The sequence below is a fragment of the Desmodus rotundus genome, chromosome 1 (assembly GCF_022682495.2).
Source record: "Desmodus rotundus isolate HL8 chromosome 1, HLdesRot8A.1, whole genome shotgun sequence".
Taxonomy (NCBI): domain Eukaryota; kingdom Metazoa; phylum Chordata; class Mammalia; order Chiroptera; family Phyllostomidae; genus Desmodus; species Desmodus rotundus.
The window spans coordinates 97,031,492-97,052,205 of record NC_071387.1 but is presented as its reverse complement, the minus strand read 5'-3'; the positions used below and the strand labels follow the sequence as shown (position 1 = coordinate 97,052,205).

Sequence of the window (20,714 nt, the reverse complement as noted above, 5' to 3'; positions counted from 1 at the left end):
GTCCGAACACGCAGCCAAGCCAGCCAAAGAATTTCCTCGGCCTGAGAAGCAGAAGAGAGACCGGAAGGCACCACACGTGGTGGAAAGACCCGAGAGGTATGGCAGAAATAGCACGGGGCTTTGCCGTGTGACCACAGGAAAGTAGCTCAACTTCTCTGAATCTGTTTCCTTGGGTGTAAACCAGAGATAAGAGCACCTTATCTCTGTTGAAAGAATTAAATGAAACAAGGGTTGAAAGAATTAAATGAAACAAGGGTGTGGAGATATATCGCCGTGAATGGAATTCTGTGCATTATTCAATGGAGGTTAGTTGAATGTCAGTCAGTAGAAGTAAACACAATTGAGTTACTTTCCAAGATAGCTTTCTAGTTGGCTGAGCCAAAACGAGGAGACCGGGGAAATACAACGCAGCGCTCAGGCTGGAGTCAATTGCGCCAAACCCTGGGCTAATCCTCACACGGATCATTTCATCTCACTGGGAAGGATCCACAAAGCGGCTGCTATTATCCCCTTTTACGGGGGATGAGAGGGAGTGTTAAAGAGGGTGGACAGCGAGCCTGGGGTCCCATGGCTGGCAAGGCAGAGCTGTGCTGTGCTTTAACCACGCTCAGAAGCTGTGTTCAAACCCCAGCTCTGCCACCACCTGGACCTGGAGGAAGTCCCCTAACCTGTCTGAGACTCAGTTTCCCGGCCTGAAAAAGGGGAAAAATAATACCGAAGTCACAGGCTGTTGAGGGAATAAATGGCATAATATGCCTGAAAGGGACTGGTATACAGCAGGTACTCAGTGAGTGCTTGCTCTATTGCCAGGGTTGGGCTCGAAGGCTGCCCAAGAGCAGGGGCCCCATTTCTTAGGGACTGGTGGTATGCAGTAGGCACACTCACTAGGCTCAGCCCATGACAGCCACAAAGAGCTTTTTCCCTGGGGCCTTGGTTTCATTATCTGCACAATGGACCAGCTGGAACCAGTTCTCTGAGCCCTTGCAACCTGACGGCCTATGCATGAGGGTGAGACTCCCATCTTGGAACTGGACGAGTGACAGGAGGGGAACAGGGAGAAGGGGTATGAGGCCTGAGGGCCTTGGAGACTCACAAGTGAGATCCCACACAGTGTGCCGGCCCTTTCTCCCTCCCAGCCCCTCAGGGCCAGCACTTACATCTTCCTTCCTTCCGCTAGATTTCAGTCCTGCCCCAGCCATGGCTCCCTTTGGGTTCTTCTCTATCTGAATAGCTCACTTGGCGGCAGGAAGTGGAACATGAAGCACAGGGACTCTGCAGCCCACCTGCCCAGGGTCCAACCCAGCTCTGCCACTGACTACCCACATGGTCTTGCATCTCAGCCCCCGCCCCATAACACAGTATAACAGCAGCACGAGCCTCATCAACCCGGAGGGGTCGGCTGGGTCTGGCACATTGGCAAAACAGAAATAAGTTGGGGGAATTATTATTATTTATTTTAAAGCAACTTGGAAAAAATAATCTGGCACGCCAAAGCCATGGGTCGACAGACGTCATTGCTCAGGATGGGGCTGAAGCAACGGGACTTTCAAGGAATCAGTGTAAGAAGAAAGAGTGAGTGATGACATAGGGCGAGGTGTGTGTGCAACGCACAGCCCAAGCTGAGAAGTCAGCGCACAATGAAAATGCAGGGCCCTTTGTTTAAAAAAAGTATTAAGAATTTCAAAACAGTGACAAAGAGCATTAAAGCACAAGTAGGGCCCCTCCACACACGGGACCCACTGGGACCGTCCAGGTCACGGGCCCACGAAGCTGGCCCCGGTTCTGTGTGGTGACGGAGATACGGGTCGCACAGAGGTCTGCCTTTCTTGAGAGTCATAGAACATTTAAAAGCTGCACTTCTCACTCTTTGTAATTATACCAATCAAGTTATATCAATTAAAAGAAGGAAATATGACAAAATAGGGTTTCCAACTCCCAGCTCATCACAGGCAGTGTGCACGGCTCCGCCACGAGGAGCGGGTGCAGACTTGTGTGGGGAGTGTGTCCTCTGTAAGCCCGCCTGCGCACCCCTGGCCCCGCCTGCAGCTGTGCGGGACGTGCGCTGCCCAGCCCTCGGCCGTCCACACAGCACAGAAGGAATCCCCAGCCCCGGAGTCTCACAGCTGGTGTCCTGTGCAGCTGCACGTGGCGAGCCAGGTTTGTAGCTGCGTGTCTAACTTCATTTGAAAGAATCAACACGTGTCAAGTGAGGGCTTTTAGTAAGTGCAGGGCCTGGGCCACATGGAAGGGTCTCGTTGAAATCCCAGTCTGGGGAGAAGCCCAGAGGGAGCCAGCCCACGCCTGGACAGACTTCCCTGGGACGTGGGAAGGAGCCCCCCTTCGAATCCCTCCGACCTGGTGTAGCTTAGCAAGACTCTGCCCCCAGCACTGCTGGAACCTCCTCTACCCAGACAAAAATGACTGGATCTAAGTGTAAGAGGTCATTTCTCCCACCAAAGTATGATAAGACCACAGAGTCACTTAGAAACTTAAATTAGCCCTGTTTACACTTAGCAGTCGTCTCACCGTGGAGAAACTGTTTCCAATTATGAAACAGGAAAGCTGGCCAGCGCTTGGGGTTGATAGGACGCTGCCTGAGAGTGCGCAGGTGACACCACCCAGACACCTAATTACTTGGAAAGATGATCTTAAATAATTGGAATTAGAGCAACTGCAGCAATTACGAGATGTTGTGATCTCCAGGAGCAGCCCTCCACCAGGCACAGGGGTCCAATCACCTTCAACAAGAGCACATAATTAGAGGGAGCCGCACTTTCAGAACCAAGTGGCAGAACCAGCGCTTCAGAATGAGGGGGGTGGGAGGACGGCGTGCGATGCTGGAGAAATGAGGCTGGAGGGAGGTTTGGATGGAAGTGTGGGATGAGAAAGGGTGGGTGGGGTTGGCAGGGTGGACGGGTGCTGCTTAAAAGACTTCAGGAGCCTGGAGACTGACTCTAACCTAAACTTGCTGTGTGATCTTGAGCAAGGCACCTGACCTCTCTGGGCTCTACCATCCTTCTACTCTTCATTCACTCAGCAAACGTTCATTGTGCATCAGCCAGGTGCCAGGCACTCAGGACACTGGGTCTCACTCTTTTGCACATGTCATTCATTCTCCAGGAATGACCTGCCTGGGGGCCCCTGCTGGACAAGAAGGAATGCCACTCCTCCTTCAGAACCTGCCCCAGCTGGCCCCCAGCACAGGCCTGTCAGACTGTCGTCATTCCTTCCAGCGTCCTCTATCCACTCAGGCTGTGCCCCCGATTCACAGAAGTGACTCTTTTCCTCCCTGTGTGTCCCCCATCAGGAGGCCTCTCCAGAGCAGAAGCTGCAGGTGATTTTCCTCACTGTCCTAGCTCCTGGCACACAGCTTGGCACGGGGATGCTGACCACTGGGCTGAGGCAAGGTGGCCGGAGGTCACCGCGGCCTGTTCCCGAAAGTAAGGCCGCAGCCTGTCCTGCCTGCAAGAATTAAACGGCACCCAGCGAGGCAGCCCTTGTTAGGAGGTTATTGAGAATGGCCAGGGAGTGATCTCCATCTGTAGGAGGGTCCCAGAGCCCTGCTGCCTCCACAGACGGGCCAGAGCCATTCGGACGATTGACAGTTGCCACCCTCAGCCAGAGGCTGCAAGAATTATCTTGATACTGTCTGGGAACAGCAGGTGAGAAGGAATAATCACCTGTGAACCACTTTGGCCGGCCTCCTGCCTCTTTGCGTCCTGCAGCATGTGTGTCATTGGGATGGGAGAACCTGAGCCCCCGTTTTGTCAGTCCCGGGTCCACAGGTATGTATGTACTCGGCGACTTGGGAGCACAGAGCGGGAGTGACTGACTCAGTCTGCAGGCGAGAGAGGACTTTGCAGAGGCAGGACCTGTGGGTTGGTTTGTGAGAGCTGATAGTTCCCCAGACAGCCCGGGGTAAAAAACCACCCAGAATTAATGCACAGGCACAGGCTGCACTGACCACCCAGCATGTCTGGGCTGCAGCCAGCGGGCTGACCCACTCAGCTCCCATGTCTGAGTTTGGGCGGCTGTGGGAGCTGATCCCGTCTCCCGTCCCTGCTCAGAGTGTTCTGATCTATGCACGTTTCAGTTCTATGACATAAATCAATGAAGTGCACTAAATAAACTAAGTGAGCAGCAGAACTGTAAATAGATTTCAGAGGGAGAACAGAGAGAGGTTGAGGGAACCAACAAGAGACTATTATAGGAACTGAAGTGAGAAATGACTCAGGCAAGACTCAGGATTGTGGCCACGGAGCCACCACGTCGTTACACAGCACTGAAATATCAAACAAATGAAACCTACAAGCTTTGGAGATTGTTCCACAAAAATTGCCAGCTGGTGGCTGCCAGATCCCAGCTTGCTGGGAAACAGGGGCAAGGTAGAGGGAGGACTTAAAACCCAGCTCAGCTCAGGTAGGTGGCTTCTAAGGACAGGATCCAGGATTTTGAACCCAAATGGGCTACCCAGTGTCTGTAACGTGGCCCCTGGTCCTCATTCATTCATTCATTCATTCACTCATTCAATAAACCTTTACTAAATTCTTGCAGTGTGCCAACCCCGTCTTGGGCAGGGGAGCCACAGGAAGGACAAGAGCCGGTGCCTGTCCTCAAGGAGGGTCCAGTCTGCTGGACGCGATGGCCTCAATGCAGTGTGAGGGTGCTGACAGCGCCAGGCACAGCGGGTACTTCCGGGGCTCAGGGTGGCATTTCGGAGAGGTCACGTCTAAGTTGGGTTTTAGAGGATAAACAGAAGCTTGCAAGGCCAACAGGACGTAAAGGTATTTCAGGCAGAGGGAAGAGCGCACACAAAGGCACGGAGGCCTGAGAGATGACGGAGAGTGTGGGGGAGTGTGTGCAAGTATGGAGGCCGGGCTGGTGCACAAGGCCGCGTCTCGGGTTGCGGAAGGTGGGGTGAAAACAGCAAGCAGGCCCTGGGTCTCAGGGGACTGTGACCGCCGCGCTAAAACCTCCCGTGTGAGTGGGAGCCCCGAGAGGATTTTAAGCAGGAGTCGGCTGTAGTTGGATCTTCATTCTAGACAGATAATTAAGACTTCGGTATGGGAAGTTTCGTTTTACTTTCCATTGACGTCTCCCACAGATACAGAAAAGTGCGTGCATGGCCAGTGTGCGGCCGGGGAGACCGCACAGACTGAGCGCAGCTGTGTGGCCAGCACCCACACCAAGGAACCGATTGTTGGCAGCCGCCAGGGCCTCCGCGGGCTCCCCTTCGGTCCCGCCCACTCTTCGAGGATGGCCACTGTCCTGGCTCCTAACAGTAGAGACTCGTTTTGCCTGGTTTCCAGTTTTATAGAAATGGAATCACATAGTATGTGTTCTTTTGAATCTGGCTTCTTTTGCTTGACATCTGCACCTCTGGGAGAGGTCGTGCACTGTTCTTTCTCGGTGCCCTGAGGTCTCCACCGGGTATGACTGGGCACTGAGGAATCGCAATGGGGAGGTTCCAGTGCAGCCTTGACAGTGAACCTGAACCGTGCGAGGCGCGGCTTGTTCATTCGACCTCCCACTCACTCTTCGTTCGCTCACAGCGAGAGCCCATCTACCTGTGAGGGCAAGCTCCCACCTGGGGCTTTGGAACTGGGAACTTCACACCATGACAAACGACCGGGTACAAATCTTTGCTGGGGAATCCGGTTGACGTAGCGATGGGAGGAAACTGAACACCTCCATGGACTCTGAGCAGGGGTCTGAGGTGCAGCCTGGTCCAGCAAGCGGGCATCTCTGCCCACGGCCGGAGGAGCACTTCCGCCAGGTCGGACCCTGTTTGCTCGGCTGTCTCCTGCCTCTGCAGGGCAGCCCTTCCACCTCACCCACCCTTGCTCCCCAAGGCCCAGCCCAGGGCTTGCCACTCCGTTGGTGTTCAGGGGTGAAAAATGGCGGCACACAGAGCGTGCTCTACTGGGGTCTGGCGAAGGAATGAAAGTTTGCTACCTTACCCAGACATTTAACGGGTCACTTGCAGGTGACCGTTACCAGGGGAGATCTTGACAAGCAGTTCAGGCAGAGGGAACAGCATATACCATTAGTGAGTCCCAATCACACATCCCCCCAAAATCTAGCTGGGCCAGTTCTAGCACAAGCAGCTGCCAGCCATCCTTGAAGCCTGTGATCAGGCCCAGGTGTGGCAGCACATGCCCTCTGCCTCAGTTTCCTCAACTGTAAACTGGGGATTAAACGAGTTGCCGCATGTGGAGCTCTCAGAACGTGCCTGGTGCACAGTAAGCATTGCATGGAGCCAGTGCGCCTGCGCCATCCTTCTCACCCTACTCTGCAGACCAGGAGGGAAGTCACTGTGCGAGCAGGTGCAGCGGGAGAATTTGGTAGATGAATGTTCTTCCACCAGCCATCGGCCCCAACTCCTGTGTGGCCCTGAACAAGTCACTCATCTCTGCAGCTTGGGCCCCTCATCCGTGGAATGGACAGTGTGGTGAGGGTCTCACTATCACAGGTGCCTCCAGGAGGGCCGGGCTGGGGGGTCTGGGGAGAGGCCACTGGGGCTGCCACCAGCGAGCCCCCCGACCCCAGGAGAGCTAGAGTGCTTGAGAGGCAGCGAGTGCATGAAAATCGTCCTACAACTTGGGGGCAAAGCCAGCCCACTCAGCCTCCCCATAAACATTTTACAGATATGGCCAAAGGTCCTCAGCGTGGCCACCAAACAACCCTGACAGTAAAATCACGGGGCCAATAAAACAGGAAGATCCACCTTCTCGGGGGGCCCTCGGTCCTCGCTGAAGAAGCAGGACTAAAGGTCTGGTGTTTCCAGAAGGAGGCACAGCACTCCATCTGTCCCTGCACCCGGCACACAGGTGCACACCTGTCCACACACAATAACACACATGTGCACGCAGCCACTAGCATGTGTGCACATCCACACACGCTCACACTTGAACACACACACCTGCCCACATGCTCACGTGGCACACATGCACACACATTTGCACACATGCCCATGCCTCCATGCTCACACATGCTCACCCATCAGCAAGAACTTGTGCACACAGGAGACGCACAGCATTCTCCCAGGAGCACCTGCACATGGACGCACACGCTTGGCATTGATACATGTGTGTGCACACCCGGGCCCTGCTCCCTGGAAGCCAGACTTGGAGGTGAGTTGACCCTGGAACTCCACGGCCCTGGGGGTGGTGGGGTGAGCATCTGGAGGGCTGCCTCCGGGTAGCGGCTTCTAAGACACAGTACAACAGAGGAGTGCGGAGCGTGGGCTCTGCCCCTTGTGAGATGTGAGACTTAAATTGCTTAATGTCTCTAAGCCCCGGTTTCCTCATCTGTCAAGTGGGGTGAGAATGTCAGCCCCTCCCTCACAGGCTGTGGGGAGGTTTCTCAGGTAAAACAGTGCCTGGCACATAGTAACTGTTCAGTAAACACCAGCCATTTATCAGCAGGCAAATTCGTAGTGCTTCCCAGAGACCTCAGTTTGGAAGCCAGGACCGGAGAGGCTCAGCCTAAGACTTTAGGGAGGCTGCTTGGAGCAACTAAAGGAGACACAGCCATGGGGAAACCAAGGAAACAGGAGGCCGCCCTCACTGCCCAAAGCTTGCTTAGAGGGGGCCCGAGGGCCCTGTGAGTTCCCTGTCACATGTCCCTTGGTCTCACCAACTGCCGCTTGGCTGCAGCTCTCCAAGGACACGGTGTCTGCGAGACAGAAACATCACCAGCCTCTGTGATGTCAGAGACGCAGCCCTCTGGGTCCCTGAACCTCCTGACCCTACACAGAAACCACGAGCTCAGTCTTATTGTTGGGGGTGGGGGGGAGCCACATGTCCTGGGCTTAGGAAATTCCCCTGAGCCAAGACGCTAGGGACCCCCACGTTGAGGCAATTCACATGACTGGACTTCTGCCCTGGTTCTCCCGGCCCAGCTCCCAGAACCAGAGCTCTCTTCTCATCTCCGGGCTGTCCGAGGACACCTGTGGGCTTGCCCTCTCCTTGCCAATGTTCTCCCTGGTGGCAGAGGGGAGGTGGCCACACCCTATGGTCCCATGGCAGAGAATCATCCCGTATCCATTCTCCTGGTCTTCCACAATAATAAAACCCCTGACTTTTAGCTGAGTACAGAATTGCCCAAGATAGAGACCTCATTTCCCAGCCTGCCTTACAACTAAGTTCTGGCCAAGGAGACACGAGCAGGTGGCGTGAGGCAACTTCTGAGAACCTCAGAGTGGATGTGCAGGCTGTGCCTTTCTCCCTGCCCTCTGTCCCTCCTGCTGCCTAGAATGCAGAGGTGACAGCTGGAGCTGTCTCCAGCAGCTCAGACCATGAAGACAGAGGCCATAGGGGTGATGGAGAGGGGCAGCAGGGGCCTGGCTCCTGAGGACGTCGTGGAGCAGGGCCTCCCCGGATTGCCAACTTTCAAACTTTTGAGAGGTAAGTAAATTTCTCCCCTGAAGCCAGTTATTTCGGATCTCGATTACTTGCCGCTGAACCCGAGCGCTGAGCCTCCCCCACACTCGGGCTGCTCTGAGTCATCCTCCTGCCGCCTGGCGTGGCTCTGAGTATGGCTGTGGGCTCTGAGTCCCTGCTACTGGGCCCTGCACACCAGCGAGACTTCTCTGCACAGCAGTGTCCACGTAGCTGGACCTCCCCACCCGCGAGACCACAGAGAAGGGGCATCAGGTTTCCTCCCTGCAAGGTCCTGCCTGCCCCCAGCTCCCTCACACGTCCTTCCTCCTGCCCAGTCCCAGTGTGCCCTGGAAGTAAGGGACGTGTGAGAGCTCTCAGCACTGCCCCGCTGGGCAGGGAGGGCAAGATGATCTTCCTCTCCCACTTCACCGGCTGCTTGAGAAACTCGGGGCTTTGTGAGCCTGGACGCTGTGGCCAGGTTCGCTGAAGCAGAAGCTCTCACACGGCTGCCGGCAGCCGCCTGGGCAGGGACGCGTCTCTAGAGAGCAAGGCTTGCACACCTGAGCAGCGAGTGCCACACTTACCTTTCTCCGACGCTGGGGCCAGGTCAATGAAGCTGCGACACTTTTCACCTTGAAAAGAAAAGAAGGGCTTTCAGAATGTGAAATGAAGCGAACGCCTAGGCTTTTGCCTTTCCCCCTCCCATGAGCCCTGTGGCCTAGGGGGCCCGAGTGTCTCTGACCCAAGTGGCATCTTTCTCTAACCCTTATTCCGGGGAAAGATAATGTCCCTGCGGAGTGGGGGCTGAACAACTCCCTAAGATGCCACTTCCTCTCTCACCTCCCAACCCACTCCGGATCTGTCACTCCCATCCCCTCAAGGCCCAGGATCCCTTTCCACGGCCTCCACACCATCCGTGCCCACCAAGACGAGGGCCACAGCCCCTCACTGGGCTCCCTTATGCTCCCCTGGCCTCCACTCTGGCCTCTGTCCAATCTGTTCTCCACACTGAAGCCAGAGGGCTGTTTTCACAACACACAGCTCTCTGATCACATCGAACACACATGCTCACACACACGGACACACACGTATGCACACTCGTGCTCAAAACCCCCTGATCTTTTCCCAAAGGGTAAAAGCCACATTGTTCATGTGGACCCAGGATTGGCCCCCGGGGGCCTGTCCACCCACACCCCCACCTCCTTCCTCTCAGCTCCTGTGTCCTCGAGTTTCCTCCCACTGTGAGGGCTTCACACAGGCTGTTCCCCCTGCCAGAACACACTTCCCCCTGTTACAGCTCTTGTGGCATGTCGGCCTTCTGGACAGCACTCAGCCACTAGAGTTCTTCCTGTGTGTGTGATTCCTGGGTGGATGGCCCACATGCCGTGAGCCCCGGGTGGGCAGGCTCCACGTCCTCAGTGTGTGCCCAGCCCCGTAAACGGCGACCCCGCCTCCCAGGGGCTCTGGCCAAAGCCTTGATTTCTCCTGCTCTCACTGCTCCACATCTGAACTGTGGCTCCAACCACTCCTCATCACCTCCATGGGCCCGCCTCCACCGTCTCCCACGTGGGTTTGGCCGTGGCCTCGGCATGCACCTCCCTGTTCCCACCCTTATCCACACAGTGGCCAGAAGGATCCTGTTACAACCGAAGATGAAGTCGTTTCTCTGCTCAGGACCCTCCTATGATTCCCAACTCACTCAGAGTCAGAACCCACATCCTCACCGTGGCCTACAAAGCCCTGTGTGATCTGACCCCCTCATCACCGCACAGACCTCATCTCTGAGCCCCTTCTCGCCGGCTCTCTCCATTCCAGCCACCTTGGCCTCCTTGCCGATCCGCAAATGTGCCAGGCACACCCCTGCCTGGGGGCCTTCGTATGCTCTGCTACTTCTGTCTAGAGCGTTCTTCCCCAAGATGGCTCAGCGGTTTGTCCTTCCTCTCCTTTATCACTTTCCGCAAATGCTGCCTTCTCAGGGGCCTTTCCTAACTAATCCATTTAACATTCCAAGCATCCCTACCCTGACACTCCCCATACCTCTTCCCGCTGCACCCCCTCACCCAGAGTAGCACCTGCTATATAGCGAGTGCTCAGGAAACATTTGTTGGAGTATAGGAATGAACAAGTAAACAGCGAATAAACGAGCAAACAGGAAATGAATCAACGAATGCCTTTATCCAAATATTATGCCTACAAGAACCTTCAGTTCTTCAGCCTTTCCTCGAAGGCCTCCCTGATGCCCAGCACTGTGCTGGCCACCGAGGATGAGTAAGACCAGTCCAGGCTCCAGGCCCTTTCTTGTGAAGGGAGCACACAGTAGGCGCCCTCACCCACCCACTCACAAGCACATTCTGTTTGGCCCACACAGGACCCTGAGAATAGGGAACCTGTGGCCTACGACCCCAGACTTCCGGTTTCTCTGGCAGAATCAAAAGAGCAGGCTGTGCTGCGCCCGCAGCCCCAGGCTGCCGGGAGGGGGCGGGGGGGGGGGGGGGGGGGGGCGGCAGGCGCCTGCCCCGCCCCAGCTGGGGCACATGCTCTCTGGTTTCCGGGGTCCCGACCACTGTCCGCTGCCCCAGCCCGAGCCTCACTTACACCCCTGAGACACTAGACTGGATGACCTTGAGAGTGAGCTTGCAATCCCTGCTTTAAGCATTTTACCACTGACCCCTGCAAGGAGGTAGATTTGGAGTCAAAACAAAACAACGTCAGTCAGGGGATGAAAAAGATCTGGAAGCTTCCAGCACTGTGAACTCTTGTGTAGGCTTGGAGCTTCCTAAGGTGTTCTCTAAGAAGGTGCCTTGAAGCCCTTTGGGCTCCTGAACTGCCTTCCAGCCCCATGGAATGCAAAGGCAGATGTGGGGGAGTGGTGGGAGACGCTGCGTAGGAAGGCGAGGCCAGATCACCAAGGGCCTTGAGTGCCAGGCCAAGGGGCAGCCTCCTCTCTTACTTATAAGATCCCTTCCACAGTCGTGAGGCCACAGGTGGGTAGGTGCCACTCCTGTGGGCCCATCGTGCTTGCTTCCTCTCCAGGCTCCACACGGAGATGCAAGCCCTCACCTCCCTCTACAGAGGAGAAAACAAGGCCCAGGGCCGCGGAGTGACCAGCCGGAGTCACGCGGCAGGTTAGTGGTACCGAGATCAGAACCTGCTGAAAGAGGTGTTTGCCGACAGCCGAGAACTGGAAGGGAGGGTTAAAAAAAAATGAAAAATAGGGGATGAGCTAGAGTGGACGGATTTTGAATGGATTATTTTAAATTTCTTTAATGTTCATGTTGTTTTCCCAAAACCAGACAGGGAAAATTTTAATGGCCGAATTCAGACCAGCACCCAGGGCTGCATTCAGACTTCAGGGGGCCCTAGGCACTTCTGCTTTTTGGATCCCCTCCTATATAGAAAATGAAATAAATTAAAAATTATATTTTATAATTTTATTAGCTAAAGATGAATATATTAACATTATATGTTAAATTTTTTCTTCACCTAAAAGTTTAGTTTTTTCTTCTGATTTTAAAAGAAATTAGCCCTGGCTGGTATGGCACAGTGGATTGAGTGCTGGCCTGCAAACTGAAAGGTCACAGGTTCGATTCCCAGTCAGGGCACAGGCCTGGATTTGCGGGTCAGCTCCCCAGTGGGGGGCGTGTGAGAGGCAGCCAATCGATGTTTCTCTGACACATCAATGTTTCTCTCTCTCTTTCTCCCCTCCCCTCTCTCTGAAAATAAATAAAATCTAAAAAAAAAATCTTAAAAATAAAAGAAATTTAAACATTTCTAGGGGCCCACGACAGCACAGCGGCCCTGGGCTCTGTGCCCTGGGCCCTGAGGAAGAGGTCGCCAAGCACCAGGTCTCCTGGCTCCCACATCAGTGTCTTCCCACCACCGCTGGGCTCCTCCGTGCTATTTACAATTTTTGTGCTGGGTATTTTGCCGTCTCTTTTTCTTTAACAGTTATATTGAGATATAATTCACATAACATGTGATTCACCTTTTTAAAGTACATAATTCAAAAGTTTCTTAGTGTATTCTTAGTATATTCCCAAGCTGTGTGACCATCACCACAACTAATTTTAGAACATTTTCATCACCCCCCAGAACAACCCACGCCTATCCGTCAGCCCCCATGCCCCCATCCCTCCCTGCACTGAGCAACCGCTCGCTGCCCAACTTCCCTCCTCTAGGGATTTGCCTGGTGCGGCCTCCCTCTCGCTGCACGGCCGTCGCCCGTGTCGTAGCCTGTGCCAGGGCCGCGCTCCCTTTTGTTGCAGAGTAGCTCTCCAGTATATAAACACACCATGTTTTATTCATCCACTTGTCAGTGATGGACATTCGGGTTTATTTCCACTTTTCGATTATCTATGAACATTCAGGTACAAGTTTGTGTGTGAGCAAGTGTCATTTCTCTTGGATAGATACCTGCGAGTAAATCCTGGGTCACATGGTAATTCTGTGTTTAACTTTTGGTAACTGCTACACTGTTTTCCAAAGGAGGGGCAGCACTTCACACGCCCACCAGCAGTGTGTGGGCGTTCTGGTTTCTCCACATCTTCATCAACACTTGTTACTCTCTCTCTCTTTTTTATTATAAGCATCCTTGCCAATGGGGAGTGGTATCTCACTGTGGTTTTGATTTGCCTTTCCTTAATGGCTAATAAAATCAAGTATCTTTTCATGTGCTTAGTGGCCATCTTTTGGAGAAATTCAGGTCCTTTGCCCATTTTTAATTGTATTATTTGTCATTTGATCATTTTGTTGTAAGTGTTCTTTTATACTTTGCATACAAATACCTTATCATATATCTTATCTGCATATATTTTCTCCCATTCTGTAATAGTCTGTACACTTTTTAAAAATATTTTTGTATTTATTTTTAGAGAGAAGGGAAGGGAGTGAGAAAGAGAGGGAGAGACACATCGGTGCGAGAGACAAAAACATCAGTCGGTTGGGACTGGGAATCGAACGCGAATCGAAGCAGGGGCCTCTTGCTCTACGGGACAGCGGCCAGCGGACTGAGCCACGCTGGTCGGGGCTCAGGGCTTTTCCACTTTCTCGATAGTATTCTTTGAATTGCCAGAGTTTTTAATTTTAATGAATTTAATTTGTTTTAATTTTTAAATTTAAAGAATTTTTATCTAATTTTTCTTTTGTTGCTTATGCTTTTCTGTCATATTTAAGAAGGCTTTGCCTAGCCCAAGATTGTAAAGATTTAGTCTTATTCTTTCTTAGAGTTTTATCATTTTAACCCTTCCCTTTAGGTCTATTACGCACTCAGAGTTCATTTACATGTGTGGTGTATAAAAGAGGTTCGACTTCATTTTTTTGCATATTGACATCTAATTGTTCCATTTGTTGAAAGACTGTTCTCTCCTTTTTGAATCATCTTGGCTTCCTTGTCAAAAATTAATTGACTGGGAACGTGAGGGTTTATATTTTGCACCCTCACCTCCACGCCACTGACGTGCATGCTCTCCTTACGCGGGCGCCACACTGTTCTGTTTACCGCAGCTTTACAGCAAGTTCTGAAATCGGGACGTGTGAGTCCTCCAACTTTGTTTTTCATTTTTAAAATGATTTTGACTCTTCCGCGTCTCTTGCATTCCCACATAAATTTTAGAATCAATTTGTCAATTTCTGCAAAAAGCCAGATGTGATTTGACAGGAACTGCGTTGAATTTGCAGGCCAGTGTTGGGAGTGCTGCCGTCTCAGCAATGTTAGTCTCCCAGTCATGAGCATGGCACGTCTTTCCGTTATTTAGATCTTCTTCATTTCTTTCAATCACATTTTGTAGTCTATAGAATATAAGTTTTGTATTTCTTTTGCTAGATTTTCTAAGTATTTTATTCTTTTTGATGCTATTATAACTGGAATTGTTTTCTTGATTTAATTCTCTAATTGCTCACTGCTACTGTATGTAGTGTATGATTAATTTTTGCATATTGATCTTGTACCCTACAATCTTCCTGAATTCATTTATCAGCTCTAATAGTTTTTTTAGTGGATTCTTAGGATTTACTATGTATAAGATCATGTCATCTACAAATAGAGATAGTTTTACTTCTTCCTCTCCAATATCAATGTCTTTTATTTCTTTTTCTTGTCTAACTGCTGTGGCTAAACCCTGGAGTACAATGTTGAATAGAAGTGTCAACAGCAGACGTCCCTGCCTGGTTCCTGGCCTCAGGGGAAAAGCATTCATTCTTGTACCATTAAATATGATGTCAACCATATTTGATGGCTTTTTGTAGATATTCTTTGCCAGGTTGAGGAAGTTCCCTTCTATTCCTCGTTGAGTGGTTTTATTGTAACTGCACTTGCCTTCTCTTTAGTCCCATAACCTGCAATGCAGCTCTGAGAATCCCCATTTTAGAGACAAACAAACTGAGGCTCTCAGTTTTCTGTGATTGGCTGAAGACCACACAGCCAGTGAGCAATGAAGCAGAACTCAACCCAGGTTCGCAGACTCCAAACTCCATGCCCTACAGTTTTTCCAGCTAGCTGTTCCCATTTGCTACGATGGAATTTCCTGCTTTGGCCAGCCATTCCCGCTATGCAGAGCTGCTGGGTCCTGAAAGGAATCCCCTAAGAATACAGCTCCATGCAGATCGGAAAATCCACCACCATCAAGTCAAATGGCTCTCACACTTCTGTCTCGGCTACGTGGACAAGATTGAACTGAAGATGCGTGAGCAGAGGGTCGAAGCTGGCCTGTGCTGCCATGCAGGGCAGTGCCGAGGTTTGAGGAAAAACCACAGTGATGACGTAAGGAAGACCGGGCCTTTCAAACACAGAAGGGATGTCTGGCTTGACACCCTTACTCTCCGTGATAAAGCTACCCATTCGTGAAGAAGACACCAAACTGTACCATATTGGTTTATTGCTTTCAGAAGCAGCCCTTAAAGCTTCAGCATCTTTGTCAGCTGTTATTAAATGTATATGTTTACCTAAGGGGTTTCGTTCATAGACTAGGGCACCTGCCTCTTCAGAGGCTTGTCGGTTAGATCACGGCGCTGAGCGTGTTATGCTCTGATGACTGTGGAACTTGAAAGCTGGGGACAATGCTAAAGGTCATCCAAGTTAAGTGCTTCTCAGCCCTGGGAGGCCCAAGCCCTGCCCACACAGACCCCAATTTGGTAACCGGTCAGTGCCAGGCCGAACGTCAAGGGGGTTGTGAAAGCTCCCCAGGTGATTGTGACACAGCTAGGGTGAGAGCCACACTTCACTCTGACTTGTAAAAACTCTATTTTCCACATCACAAAACCATAATAAGTCATTTCAATCGCAGGTTTTGCTATTGCACTCAGCGCTCCTTCAAGCAGGAGTGTGGTGTGTGGGGTAGGAAGGCAGAGTGACCAGGGGCCTGAGCTCTGGAATCAGGTTCAAATCCTGCTCTGCCACTTCCTGCCACATGAGTCCCGGTCTTTCTGTGCCTTCATGCCCTTGACAGTGAGACAGGCGAGGCACCTGTTGGGGTGTGTAAAGACTCGGCATGGGCCAAGAGCTCAGCCATGAGCCTGGAGCAGGGCGGGTGCTCCGGGGGTGGTGGCCCTCACCGTCCTCCCACACAAGGGCCAGAGGGGACACGGGACGTGGTCCTCTGCAGGCTGATGGGGGAGAGACAAGACTGAGGCACCGACCATGGTCACGGCGGAGGCTGGGGGGATGGTGTCGCGTGGGGTTCAGAGCAGGGCCCTGAACCAGACCGGCCCAGGTTCATCCTGGCTCCATCGCTTATTAGATGTGCTACATCAACTCTAACCCTTCGGTGCCTCAGTTTCCCTACCTATAAAAAGTGAAACTCAGCAATGCTGGTGTTTCTATAGTGCTTATTACAGAGTAGATCAGTAGAGGTCGGCGTCATCCACTAAGTCGTACAGCTAGGACAGCCCAGTGGGCAGGTCCAGACCTCCAAGTGACAACCCCAGCGACGTCTGGGCTCCCCTGTGGGCCTGTGCTGAGGGTGGCCCTGCACTTTCCACTGTCAGCTGCAAACGCATGGACATCTGATGCCCTTTCACTCACTGCGAGTTACTAAGATCAAGAAGGTAAATAAGAGGCAGCATATTCTCCCAGGAAGGAGGGTTCCCTAAGGCCACTGTGTTCCCAGAGCCCCACGGGAGGGGAATGCTGCCCCACTGCAGGGAGGGGGCAGAGGAAGGAACGTGTACAGGAGGAGGGCGGAGTCAGCAGACCCCAGGGGAGAAGTATTTAGGGATCCATGAGCAGCAGGAGCTCCGCAGCTCCTGAAGATATCAGTGCCTTCCAGGAAAACGGCCTAGGAAAGCTGGACATCGGGGTCAGAAGTCACAGGCTCTGCAGAAATCCTGCACCCCAGTGAGGATCCCACAGCCCCCCTGGGGCCAGGCAGCTATCAGGGGTGGGGGAAGACCAGAGGGCTCTCCCAGAGTCCTGTATTCACATGACCAGGGGCTGGAGGGAACCTCAGCTGTGTGGTGACTTCCTTACCACCCTGGAGAGTGGAAGTTCAGGCCCGCCAGACCAGAGAAATAAAGTAACAGGACATTCCTGGCCTGGAAGACTGAAAGGACATATTTTACCCGGCACAGCCTCAAAGGGAAGCTGCTGTACAGGGCTCCCCACCTTGCAGCTTGCCCTGGGGCTGGTAGCCGACAGATGGGACTTGGACCCCAGCCCCAACGCAAGGGTGACCGTCTCAAGAGCTCCCAGTGGCCAGCAAGGACTGTGGCAAGCCTCCGAGGACGGGGTAGCCTGGAGAGGGTGCACCCTGTCCGAAGGATATGGACTGACGTCCCGGCCATCTGCACCAGCCAGGACCCTGGCAGGACACAGAGGACACCTGGCAGGGGCTCACTGAAGACTGCTGAGTGAAGGGAGGGTTCATGGAAGTGCGGATGGGGGAGGGGCCAGCAACACACGCCTGGGCCTGCCCGCCCCAAGCACAAGTGGGAGAAAGGGGCCTGCAAGAGAGCTGGAGCCACGAAGCAGATTTGCCCCACTGAAGCAGGAGCCAGAACCAGACATTCTGGGATGGGCCCTAGAATCTGCATTTCTAACAGGCTCCCAGGGCTGCTGGTGCTGCTGTTCTGGGACCACACTTTTAGAGGAATGCGGTTACTATCAAAACCTCAACAGGGAGAGAACAAGGCAGGGGAGGGGAGAAATACCCCACCTTTCTCTCCCTCCGCCCTCCAATTTCCTGCTGGTGCCTCCCACTGGCCACAAGCAAGGAGAAAGCAGAGGGCCCCGGAATCCGGGCCTTTCCATCTGTGCATGGCGCGGACGGGCAGGAGTGAACGGGGACGACCAGACACCACCACCCCACCCCACCTGAGGTGGCCCTTGCCCTTTCCCAGCCATCGCTCTCACCGCCCCCACCCTGCTTTCTTGCCTTTCTCATAGAGGTTTTGTGTTAATGCAGTTGCACTCGGCCAGCATCTGTGGAGCCCCTACGGAAGGCCAGGCGCTGTCCTAGGTGCCGGCGTGCAGCAGGCAAGTCCCTGCCCCTGTGGAGCTTCGGCCCTAATATCCAAGGGTGTGTATCAGTGGCTCGGAACCCTAGCGCCAGAGGGGGGCTTGGAGGCCACGTGTTTTCACCTCAAACAGAAGCTCAGTGACGTCGCATTCCCTGCTGTGTCCTCAAGGCCAGGGACAGTAGCAGGTGCCCCGAACACGACTTCGGGATGAAAAAAGCGAAGAGCATTTCATAATTGCCTTTACCGAGAATTAGGTGCTCCGCAGATTCCTGAAGGGACGGCCCCACACCGGCAGACAAAGGAGAGTGGAAGGTAAGCCCGGGGGGGTGGCTCAGGGCCCACAGGGGGGAAGGGGCGAACAGAGAGGGGGTGTCCGCACTCTCCAGGGAAGAGGAGGTGGAGCCAAGGGCAGCCGCTGGGCGAGCATCCCCGGCCTCACACCTGCCACGATGCAGAGGCCTTGGAGACCTGGTGACCACCCAGGGCATGACATCTGAATGCCACCTTTCACCCCCCAGCCCTCCCTTTCTGTCGCTTCCTGCCAGCTGGTGCAGACTGACATCCCTACTTTCTCCCACCTCTCAACCTCAACATCTTCTCTCCCTGCATTTCTCCACGTCTGAACCATCCCAGCCTTCAGGGCTCAGCTCAAATGCTACCCCCCTACCCCACAACGAAGCCTGCTTTGTCCACCCACCACCAGCCCTGTGCCAAAGAAATGCCCCCTTGCTATGAATTTCCAGTGTTTTTTACAATGCATATATATATAAAATATATTATATTATATTGCCACTTTCTGCCTTGAGGACAGCTCAGCCCCCTCAGGGGCTATAAATGGCAGACTTCCCCACCAGCAGGCGGGAGCTGGAGCTTGTCGCACTGCCTAAAATCAGGGTCCGATGACTCCCAGAGAGTCTGGGGCAGGCACAAGGCTGGGAACTTGGCACACATACCCTGTGCGAGGTCAGGATCCATCCCTATTGTACAGATGAGGAAACGGAGGCTCGCGTGTGCAAAGCGACACACCAGGGCTCCACAGCCTGGGAGTGGCGGAGTCATGACCGGGCCCAGGTCTGTGCTTCTCCAAAGCTCCTTCCATCATTCGAGGGGCTGACTTGGCCATGAGGGGCAGAGACCCAGGGCACTGCACAGCCAGCCCAGCTGGTTTGGGCTCGGGCAAATGAAGTGTCTCTGAAATATCTTCTTAACACATTTAATTATGGGAAACCCATTGTTTTGCAGAAGCAGAGAGACCAGTGTGATGAGCCCCATGTGCTCACTCCCAGCCTCCAGCTGTCACCCCGTGGCCAGCCTTGTCTCGCCTGCACTCCCACCCCCACCACCATGGGGTTATTTTGAAACAAACCCCAGAAGTTGTATCTAAATGTCTTTCTGAAGGGTGTGCTCCCTGCTCTGAAAAGACAAACGCAAGGTCATTTATTCCTAGGCCCTATGGCATCGCCTTTGGGACTGTGGTTGGCTTTTTGCAGCCTGGGGATAAACACACAGCCCAAGAGGCCCTGACCTGCCCTCGCTGCTGACCCCTCTGACCCCACTCACTGGCTTCAGGGCTTGGCTGAGGCACGGTGAGGGCGGGATGGGTCAGAAACTGCTCTCAACACAGCAGCTCGAGCTTCTCAGCAAGCACGCAGATATCACCACCAAGAGGAGCACCTGGCAGGGGCCCTCGCAGAGAAAAGGCTTCCAGGAATTCAGCCCAATACAACCATCGGGGTCACAGCTGCCTCCTCTCTGGCTCGCTGCTCACGCCTGGTGCCAGGAATCTCCTCCGAGGTGCCCCCTGCAGTCCAGCTTCTTGAGACAGAAGGCTGTGTGGGGGGCAGCACGGGGAGACAAGTGGGTACAGCCGCGTCGTGGAGGCCAGGCAGCGTGCGCTCCCAGAGAAAAGCCTGGGCCGCGGCTGCCCGTGGACCTGAGTTCGAGCCCCCATTCTGCCATCGCTAGCTGTGGGACTGCATATAAACAACGGTTTTCGTTTGACTGAGGTTTCTTTGTTGTTGTTTTGCCAGTAAATGATCAGTCTAGCCTCATGGGGCTGCTTGAGGGCTAAATGAGGTGATGGGTATGAAACAAGACGTCTTCAGTCAGGATTTAAATCAGGCAACATCTGCAAAGGATCAGCTTGATGAGCTGACACCCACACCCCACTGTCATTCATCACAGCTCTCAGCCTCCCTCCTCGGAACGGGGTGCTCCTAAGGCCAACACAGGTATCTGGGCTCCAAAGCCCTCACAGCTGAGTTCAAATCCCTCTCTCCCTCCTCCTAGCCACACGACCTCACAGAGTGCTGTCACTTCCCTAAGCCTTTTTGTCACCTGCCGAATGGCAGTCACGGAGTACCTGGCTTTCCAGGCTAGCGAAAAAGAGGAAACAGAAGAAAGTTCGTGAAAATGCTTACCAAGTGCTTGGCTCCAAAAATAAGAGCTATTTTTGACCCCTTCCCTGGATCCTGGGTTAGAGACACACTGCGCTCCTCCCCAAAGAAGCCCAGGCAACCTGGGCGTCTTCCCAAGCCAGAAGCAGGAGGCCGTATTTGTGCAACCTCAGCCTGAGCAGGTGGAGGGCACCTGGCGGGACCACGGGCAGTTTCCGGGAGGTGGCCAGAGCAGATGCCAAGGCCGGCAGAGGGGTGTGGGGCACTGAGGCTCCTCCAAGTTGCCCTTGACATAAACAGGCAGGAGCCCAGCTCTGGCTGGCAGCAGGAAGACAGGCAGCAAGAGGGAGGGGCACTGGGGAACCCAGCATCCCTGGCTGGGTCCCCAGGCCCCGGGGTCTGAGGATCGTGACTTAATTTCATCCCCCACCAGATGGTGTTGTTGGGTTTCTGTGGAGTTCGGGGTGAGGAGAGGGCATCGGGA

The 20,714-nt window shown here is 53.6% G+C and overlaps 1 protein-coding gene across 3 annotated transcripts in view; it reads right to left on the bottom strand.

The window, feature by feature from the left end:
* The window catches only part of GSG1L (GSG1 like), a 200,634-nt gene that overhangs the window by 123,476 nt on the left and 56,444 nt on the right, over nt 1-20,714 (bottom strand). For all 3 annotated transcript variants that reach the window (XM_053920354.1, XM_053920314.1, XM_053920406.1), the window contains exon 2: nt 8,969-9,016. In XM_053920354.1, the coding sequence (XP_053776329.1) occupies nt 8,969-9,016 (48 nt within the window). The remainder of the gene's footprint in view (nt 1-8,968; nt 9,017-20,714) is intronic.